Genomic DNA, 9,665 nt, shown 5'->3' on the forward strand with positions numbered 1-9,665 from the left:
GAATAAAATCCCATCATATATTAATGCCGCCCGGTGACGATGTGTCGCGGTCGACCCTCCTCCGGTCCCCGAACCTCAGCTTGAAACACCACTGATGTAGTTTTTATGATGTGGTGGAGAACGCGGGGCTGTTCTGGTGAGTCCTGCTGGTCTGTGGTCTGTCACAGTGATTCAGATTTTCATATTATCTGACTGTGAAAAAGCAAAAGGCCACCGAAGCAATAAAGACGAGAGCAAGTGTTTGATTTAGTCGGCGGTGGAGCTGCAGCCGGCTGCAAACATCAGCCTCCTCCTCCTCTTCCTCCTCCTCCTCCTCCTCTTCCTCCTCCTCTTCCTCCTCCTCCTCCTCGTCCTCCTGCTGCTGCGTTTCACACTTTGTTGGATTGTGAAGCAGCGATTCCTGAAATGTAACGTTTGCATCATTGTGTTGTTTTACTTGGCTAATATCAAGATGGCCTGAATATGAGGTCCAATGAAACCGAACAGCTTCTATAAACGGCATCGTTACGGGAGTTTTTGCTCGGCCGGGTTTCATTCTGCTGAGGTGGTAAAGATGTGTTAAACGATGCCGGCGTGTGTGTGTGTGTGATGTGAAGGTGTGATTACTCACTCCAGCTGGGGAAAAGAGGCGGAGGAGGCAGTTAGCGAGGGAGAGAGGTAGGAGGGAGACTGAGTCCACAAATAGTCGACACAAAAGAGATTTCCACTCTGCAGCTGAATAAAAACTTTGGACCTCTGAGGCCGAGATAAACAAATCTGGAGGTTTCATTTTCGAGGCACCGTCTCTCCGTCTGAGGTGGAGAGGAGGCTCGGTTCCCTCCTGTCGTGCCGGCTGCTCCACCTGTTTCTAGTCGAGTAGATTGACTCAGGAGGAGGTCAGAGGTCAGAGCACATCCACCCACTGACTGGGATGACCAGATGTCCCGAATACATTTCACACGGCTGCTTTTAAAGCAGGCGGTGCAGATGGCAGCGATGAAACCCGTCCTCGTGATTTAATTTCACAACTGTAGAAAAATTAGTTGCAGGGCTTCTTTATGAGGCTGCAGCACACAATCTGATATGACTGGACCTGCAGGTACAACACCAGTACAACCAGGTTTCTGTAAACAGGACAGGAAGTCGGACAGCAGATCGGCATCGTGCAAAATAAAATATCTGGTGCACACTCAGGTTTGACAGCATGACAAACACACTCAAAACAGACAAATAACTAAATGGTTTCATTACAAAATCAAGAGGAAATTACGAAATAAACGTGACATATGAAGTCGTGTGGAGGACGGAACAAAACAGCGGCGCACACGGCAGGAAGCAGAGACGTTACAGTGGTGGACCTGAAAGAACTTTAGTTATTGATGATGTTCATGCAGCGACACCAGCGTGGTGATGTCAGATAAACCGGCTATTATCTGAAATACTACCGTGCAGCAGGTTTATCTGTGTGTCTGTTAGGACCTGTCCACACCAGCCTGGGTAAGTTATGTTCCCGGTTTTACTGTTCTGTCCACATGCAACCGTGCGTTTGGAAGCGTGGTCGTTTGAAACCGGAGTCCAGGGGGAGGTTTTCAGCCGACTCGGGTCTCAGCGGTTGACAACCGCGATTATTTCCATTGCTTACGTCAGAGCTGAGCGCCTTTGTAACTATTGCACACGCAACAATGTAAAGACAGAGAGTAACAACAGTTAGAAGGTGGTTAGAAGTTGTTATCTCGCTAGAGCAAACGTTCGCTTGATAGGCTAAAATGGACGAGACAGAGTTGTTGTTGTTGGCTTGCTGTCAGCTGTGTTCAGCTGTCATGTCCAGATGTTCAACCTAATACAACAACGGCGGCGCCTGGATGAGGATGAGCGACCGTTTTACCTTACATAGCCCCCTATTGCTGTGGCATATGTATAACACGTATGTTGCATCACTTGGTGGTGGATTTTACGGTTGCGTGTGTACGTTATTCTCGGTTATTTTTATCACACCACTCGTGTGGACGCGGAATTCTATTTAACAAAACATCGGTTGCAAGATAACCTGGTCTGGTGTGGACAGAGCCTCAGTCTGAGGCCGTTTGATTAAGTCCATCATTCCTCTTGGTTTGTTCGTCCTCTTCACCTGGTTGGTGCTCCAGCCTCGACTGGCTGTGATGGAGTTTCTACTCTCACCTCCACCTTCACTTCCTCCAGTTGCTCTAATGTTGTTTGTCGTTCATTCATTTATCCAGCCGCTCAGTATTTATGGCCGCAGTGTCTCTGTGAGCGTTCACCTTCTCTCCAGAGTGTTTCCTTTGTGTTTCTGTTGCACTGAAGGAGTCGAGCTCTCTTCTCGTATTACGGTGAACTCGAGCCAAGCACATACTTTACAGTTTCCCCAGCGGCTCCAGTGGCTGGCAGCCGGCAGCCGGTGTCGGGCAGCTCTCTGGTGTAAATGTGTTAGTGAGCCTCCCTCATCCTGCTGCTGGAAATAAGAACAGTGTGTGTTCTGTGTGTCGGCGGGTTCTGGCTTTATTCCTGACGCCTGTGCTGACAAACTAAAGTTTATAACCAGTCGAACTATAAATGAACTTATACGAGCGTTCCCTGAACACAACAGACTGGTTCTGGCTTGAGGACGCAATAACGGCAGATTAAATTTCTCAGGAGTTTGTAGGTTTGATCTCATGTGTGAAATCTTGTACATGAACGTAACCTAGTAGGTAATCAATCGTATCAGTTTCTTCATGTGCAAACTGTTGATAAAAGAACAAATATATGATTTTTTTCATGCTTTTTCCAAACTTTTCACATGACGACTGACTGCTGTCCGATGATTTCTTTACTTATTTTGCATCAGTGTGGTGCAGAGTGAAGAGTGCATCAGTGTTGGACAGCTTGGTGTCTTTAAACCTTAGAAATGCTTACAAAAGTTTACGTAACGTAACGTAACGTTTTGTTCATTCACCTGTCGCCAAAACTTCCACCAGAGAGTCAGGAAGACATCTGAGAACGAGACTGAATGTAACTGAATAATATTAATTTAATTTAATTTGCCTGTACACTAGCCGTACGCTAACATCAGCAAGCAATGACGCACACTGTCGGTGTGTCTGTGTTTCAGCCTCTGACTGCACTCAGCACTCAGCAGAGACTTTACAGCATTACAGAACAGAAACGTCCGACAAGCTCTGGATCACTGCTGCAGAAGATAAAGTTAAAAAGTCTCTCTGACCCGTCGGATCAGAGCAGAACCTGATACGACTCTGGTGTTTATTCCTCCAGAAGGTTTGGATCTGCACAGACTCTCCTGCAGAGCTCAGCAGCAACACTCGGCATACGTCTTTTGTTTAGTTTTGATAGAAACCCATCAGAAATTACATATTGTTTTTAATTAACTCTGTTCTCAAATAAACTCCTCGACTGTTTAGTTTATTTAGTTTACTCTGGTCATTTGTCACCAGCCCTGCTCTTATTTTTAGAATTCGTGTTACTAATGACAGTAATTTAAATCTGGTCTTGCTGTAAAAACTCTGAACGAGCCTCCTGCATCATTAATGATCACACGCTCCTCCAGAATGTTAATATGGCCTCTCAGTGTGAATCAAAGAGCGTTAGCTTCTGTGTCCACTGGGCTTCCCCTCCAAAACAAACGTTAAGCAGCTGCTGCTGTGTGTGACTGTTGTTGTTGCTAAGCAACTAGTAAAAATCCATATCAAATATGGAAGTGTGTGGCTAAAAGTTGGGGTGTTTTTAACCCCGAGTGTTAAAAACATGCTAATCACTCAGCACTGCCGGGATGCTGCTGCACCAGGGTTCCCATAAGGAGCTGCTGAGGAGCAGAAAGCAGCGCTGTGGAGAGAGCTTCCCCGCGGACGCACCGCCTCGGAGCGCTATTATCATTTATAAACCACAGAAAAAACAAGCTTTTGAATAATACCAGGCTTTAAATACGCTCTCGTGCTCTCAGGTGCAGACTGCAGGAGTATTTTAATTCACGACAGTGAGATTTGAGCTGTTTCAACACCAGAATCGAAGTTCAATGTGTCTCTAATAATCTATAAGTCATCCTGGAAAACCTTGTAAAATAAACTGAGATCAGAGGAGGAGAGGAGGACTTTATATCATCAGGAGGAGGAGAGGAGGACTTTATATCATCAGGAGGAGGAGAGGAGGACTTTATATCATCAGGAGGAGAGGAGGACTTTATATCATCAGGAGGAGGAGAGGACTTTATATCATCAGGAGGAGGAGAGGAGGACTTTATATCATCAGGAGGAGGAGAGGAGGACTTTATATCATCAGGAGGAGGAGAGGAGGACTTTATATCATCAGGAGGAGGAGAGGAGGACTTTATATCATCAGGAGGAGAGGAGGACTTTATATCATCAGGAGGAGAGGAGGACTTTATATCACAGGAGGAGGAGAGGAGGACTTTATATCATCAGGAGGAGAGGAGGACTTAATATCATCAGGAGGAGGAGAGGAGACTTTATATCATCAGGAGGAGAGGAGGACTTTATATCATCAGGAGGAGGAGAGGAGGACTTTATATCATCAGCAGGAGGAGAGGAGGACTTTATATCATCAGGAGGAGGAGAGGAGGACTTTATATCCAGGAGGAGGAGAGGAGGACTTTATATCCAGGAGGAGGAGAGGAGGACTTTATATCATCAGGAGGAGGAGAGGAGGACTTTATATCAACAGGAGGAGGAGAGGAGGACTTTATATCATCAGGAGGAGAGGAGGACTTTATATCCTCAGGAGGAGAGGAGGACTTTATATCATCAGGAGGAGGAGAAGGACTTTATATCATCAGGAGGAGGAGAGGAGGACTTTATATCATCAGGAGGAGGAGAGGAGGACTTTATCATCAGGAGGAGGAGAGGAGGACTTTATATCATCAGGAGGAGGAGAGGAGGACTTTATATCATCAGGAGGAGAGGAGGACTTTATATCATCAGGAGGAGGAGAGGAGGACTTTATCATCAGGAGGAGGAGAGGAGGACTTTATATCATCAGGAGGAGGAGGAACTATATCCTCAGGAGGAGGAGAGGAGGACTTTATATCCTCAGGAGGAGGAGAGGAGGACTTTATATCATCAGGAGGAGGAGAGGAGGACTTATATCATCAGGAGGAGGAGAGGACTTTATATCATCAGGAGGAGGAGAGGAGGACTTTATATCATCAGGAGGAGGAGAGGAGGACTTTATATCATCAGGAGGAGGAGAGGAGGACTTTATATCATCAGGAGGAGGAGAGGAGGACTTTATCATCAGGAGGAGGAGAGGACTTTATATCCTCAGGAGGAGGAGAGGAGGACTTTATATCATCAGGAGGAGGAGAGGACTTTATATCCTCAGGAGGAGGAGAGGAGGACTTTATATCCTCAGGAGGAGGAGAGGAGGACTTTATATCCTCAGGAGGAGGAGAGGAGGACTTTATATCATCAGGAGGAGGAGAGGAGGACTTTATATCATCAGGAGGAGGTGTGAACAGGGAGGTCTGAGGTGGTCACAGGAGAACGATGTGTTTGAGGCTGATCTCCACCTGAAGAGATCCTCAGCTCGTCCTCAGCTTCACAGATATGTGTAGATGAGATTATGGACTCTCGACTGCTGCAGTGGAACCATCTGTTCTTCTATCTAATCTCAGCGCCCACTTGTTCCTGGTCGGGGCTTAATTCCGTCCCAGCATGCACTCAGAAAACCTCTCGGGCGAGTCACCGCTCGATATCAGAGCCGTTCCAAATGAGTTCGACAAACTCTGTTGTCATATTTCCCCCTAAAACACTCTGCTGCAGCCGGAGTTATATAATGATCTGATGCACAGAGGTCTTTATATTTTACATTAAATGTACATTTTAGGGCATTTATCAGACGCTAATTCATACATTCATACACTGATGGTGGTTGCTGCCATGGAAGGTGTCAACCAGCACATCAGGAGCAGTTTGGGGTTCAGTATCTTGTCCAAGGACACTTCAACATGCAGACCAGAGGAATCAAACCAGCGACCTTCTGATGAACTAGGAACAGCCGCCTCCTGAGCACCAGGTGCTTCACTGCTGCTGTCCCGGTTATATATGCATGTATGATCAGCTGCACGCATGTATGAAGGTGTGTGTGTGTGTGTGTGTGTGTGTGTGTGTGTGTGTGTGTGTGTGTGTAGAAACCTTACATCTCATGCATTAAGTACAACCACATGCAATTTTCTGTATGTATGAGTGTGTCGAGTGCAGTTTCAGGTGTGTAGACTGTACACACTCTCAGAGGACGTGTGTGTGTGTGTGTGTGTGTGTGTGTGTGTGTGTGTGTGTGTGTGTGTGTGTGTGTGTGTGTGTGTATAGAGGATTTTTCTGCTTACCTCGCTCTCCTGCCAAGAACTGAAGACATTTAACCCGACCGCCTGCCGCTGAGGGCCTGTAGGATAAATTACAATGGAGTGCTAATAATGGAACACGCTGCAGGGAGGAGTGTGTCCAGGGCTTTGTGTGTGTGTGTGTGTGTGTGTGTGTGTGTGTGTGTCAGGGTTTTGTGTATGTGTGTGTGTTTGTAATGCAGTGGATCTCCTTGTCTCATATTCCATTTTCAGACAGAAACCCACCAAGACCCGCTAACGTCTGGAGCTGTTTATCGAACGTTGTTTGTCGCAGCTGAGTTTGAAAGAGCGAAGAGCTTTTTTAGTACCGATAAGTGATGTCTAACTCCTTTGTCACTTCCATCTTCAGCTCCAGGAAAACAAAGTGTTTAATCCAGAAAGTTTAACGTTTGCTGGGTGTAGTCTGAGGAGGTTAACGACCTGCTTGTTCTCTGTGTTTCTGGAGATGAATGTGACACACGAGAAAATAAACCACAGAGAGACGAACTCGTCTCCTGGAGATGGGAAAGAAGTCGGCTGCCTGTTTTTAGCAGCATTACAAATGTTTAGAAAACCTGCATGTAAACTCTCCATTTAAGTCTGCTGCCTCTCAGTGAAGCCTTCAGAAGAAGAGTAACCTGAGTGTTACCTGAGGAAGTTAGTGTGATTTTTGTGTGTTTGCTCCTTTATAAACCTTCACTCAGCTGTTTTGTTTAAATAAATCTCCGGGGAAAGTGAAGGCTGAGTGCTGATGCAGTGCTGGGAGTGTTTCTGGTGTCTGTTACCACTTTAATTAGGCTTAAAAGTTACTTCAGTGCTCAGAGAATCTTTGTGATGTTTTTGAGTTTAATCTTTTTGCCAGAATTTGATCTTTTGGGAGATTTGATCTCAAACAGATGAAGCAGATCGTGTGTGTTGCTTTCGATTTACCTTTTTACGTCCAACCACAGATGTTCAGTGAGCCATGATATAAAACAGAATCAAAACTGGAACTTGATCAATATCTTAAGCAATCAGTCAGGTGAAAAAATAACCCCTAACTCCAGACAATTGCATGAGTAAAGCCAGAGATAAACTACATTATACCAAACTGATCGTAGACAGTCTTGGATCAACGTGACGGATTCTTCAGAACTGAACTGCAAAATAAAAGCATTTGATCGTTAACATGAAGGTTCAGGTTTGATTTTTGTTTATCTGGATGAATCTGATCATGATCCTGTTGTTTCTTAACACGCACCTCTGAACAGAAACGACTACAATGATCAGACGTTGTTCAGAGTTTGTCGTCAGTAATGTCACGTCCCCATGTTGGCGTCCAGTGGTGTGCACAAGAGGGGGGCGGGGGGGGCAGTCGCCCTCCCTCGTGGCCCAATTGTTGAAAAACGCATGCTAAAGTGCCCTCTTGGGAGCCAAAATGTGCGCCAAAGTGCCCTCTTGGGGAGCCAAAGCATGCACTAAAGTGCCCTCTTGAGGAGCCAAAATGCGTGCTAAAGTGCCCTCTTGGGAGCCAAAATATGCTCTAAAGTGCCCTCTTAGGAGCCAAAATGTGCGCTAAAGTGCCCTCTTTGGGAGCCAAAACGCATGCTAAAGTTCCCTCTTGGGAGCCAAAACGCATGCTAAAGTGCCCTCTTGGGAGCCAAAACGCATGCTAAAGTGCCCTCTTGGGAGCCAAAATGTGCGCTAAAGTGCCCTCTTGGGAGCCAAAATGTGCTCTAAAGTGTCCTCTTAGGAGCCAAAATGTGCTCTAAAGTGCCCTCTTTGGGAGCCAAAACGCATGCTAAAGTGCCCCCTTTGGGAGCCAAAACGAGTGCTAAAGTGCCCTCTTGGTAGCCAAAACGCGTGCTAAAGTGCCCCTCTTTTCGCCCTTGTTTTCGCCCCTGCCCTTAAAAAAGTCTGTGCACGTCACTGTTGGCGTTTCAAACCTCTCCGTGTCTTCAGAGGGAAACAACGGTCAGCGGTTTGTTTTCTGTCGCGCTGCAGCTGGATTGGCTTCTGTAAGCGTGTCTGTTGTGATAGACTGTGATGTGTTCACACTGTCTCTCCAACACATGCTGGCACTGAGCTGCAGCTAACTGTCTGTGAGGATAAACAGCTAAAACACCTTCTCTGTGTTACAGTCTGAGGTGTTGTTATTGTTCGAGCGCTGCCAGAGAACAACGCGCTTTAATCAGCTTCTTCACCAGCTGGACCGAGTGAATCTAATGACCCTCTTTGTCTCTGTCTCTCTCTCTGTCTGTCCCTCTGTTAGAAACACAAGGTGGATCTGTTCTACAAGGTCCGCCACGTGATGATGGAGCTGATCGACCTGAGGAGGCAGCTGCTGTCGGGTCACCTGACGCAGGACCAGAGCCGAGACGTCAAGAGACACATCACCGTCAGACTGGACTGGGGCAACGAGTGAGAACACACATTCAGACACAACATTAGGAAATGTGGAGGGATGAAAAGTCCAGAAATTGCTTCTGTTGTCCAACAATGGTCCAAAACCCAAAGACGCTTCATTTACTGTCAGACAAACAAGAAAGAACAGCAGAACAGCAAAAGACTCTCACATTTCAGAAGCTGGAACCAGATAACGTTTGACAGTTTTGCTTGAAAATTGACTGAAACAAAAAAAATGGTTGTCAAAAATTGTTGGCAGTTCACTTTCTTAGAATCTGCTTATTAATTAATCTGCTAATTGTTCCAGCTTCAATCACAAAGTTCATTTTGACATAATTCATCTTCCTCATCAGATAAAGTTTGTCTAGCTGTTATGAAGTTACTAAAGTTGATTGTTTAATTTGTTTAAGCACATTTGAGGATATAAGTCATGTACGTTTTAATTAACACATTTACATTCACACATTAGCTACCTGTGGTTGAATGTAACTAAGTACATTTACTCAATGATTGTAATTAAGTACAACTCTGACTTGATTCTGTCCAACTGAAGCTACTTTTCGACATTTCTAAAAGCCAATATTTTACTTTTTATTCACCAACATTAGTTACAAGTCACTGTGCAGATTATTAAATCAAAACATACATATATCAACAAATAAATTATGATAGATTTGCCCGAACTTTACTGATTCCTACTTCAGTAACACTTCACATTAATGCATCACTTAATATTATCCAATCATATAAAATTCTGAAATGAAACAAAACCTTCTCTAAGCCAAAATGCAACTGAGCCTTTTTTTGTGAATGTATATGAGTCAAACCTTCGTGTAAAAGCATAATTACGATGAAAGAGGCACTTTTAAGATTTACCGTATTTTTGTTTTCAGGTCAAACTCATTTTCAATGGGAGTGCTACGGGCACTTTTACGATAGCATCAAATCTCTGTTT

General features: G+C 45.1%; 1 protein-coding gene across 1 annotated transcript in view; it reads left to right on the top strand.

Moving 5' to 3' along the window:
* LOC115582774 (dedicator of cytokinesis protein 3-like) overlaps window positions 1–8,729 on the top strand; it is a 391,011-nt gene extending 382,282 nt beyond the window's left edge. Inside the window, exon 6 of the mRNA XM_030418974.1 lies at window positions 8,577–8,729. Within this exon, the coding sequence (XP_030274834.1) occupies window positions 8,577–8,729 (153 nt within the window). The remainder of the gene's footprint in view (window positions 1–8,576) is intronic.
* Window positions 8,730–9,665: the final 936 nt, after the last annotated feature.

Source organism: Sparus aurata, chromosome 6, assembly GCF_900880675.1.
Source record: "Sparus aurata chromosome 6, fSpaAur1.1, whole genome shotgun sequence".
Classification (NCBI taxonomy): Eukaryota; Metazoa; Chordata; class Actinopteri; order Spariformes; family Sparidae; genus Sparus; species Sparus aurata.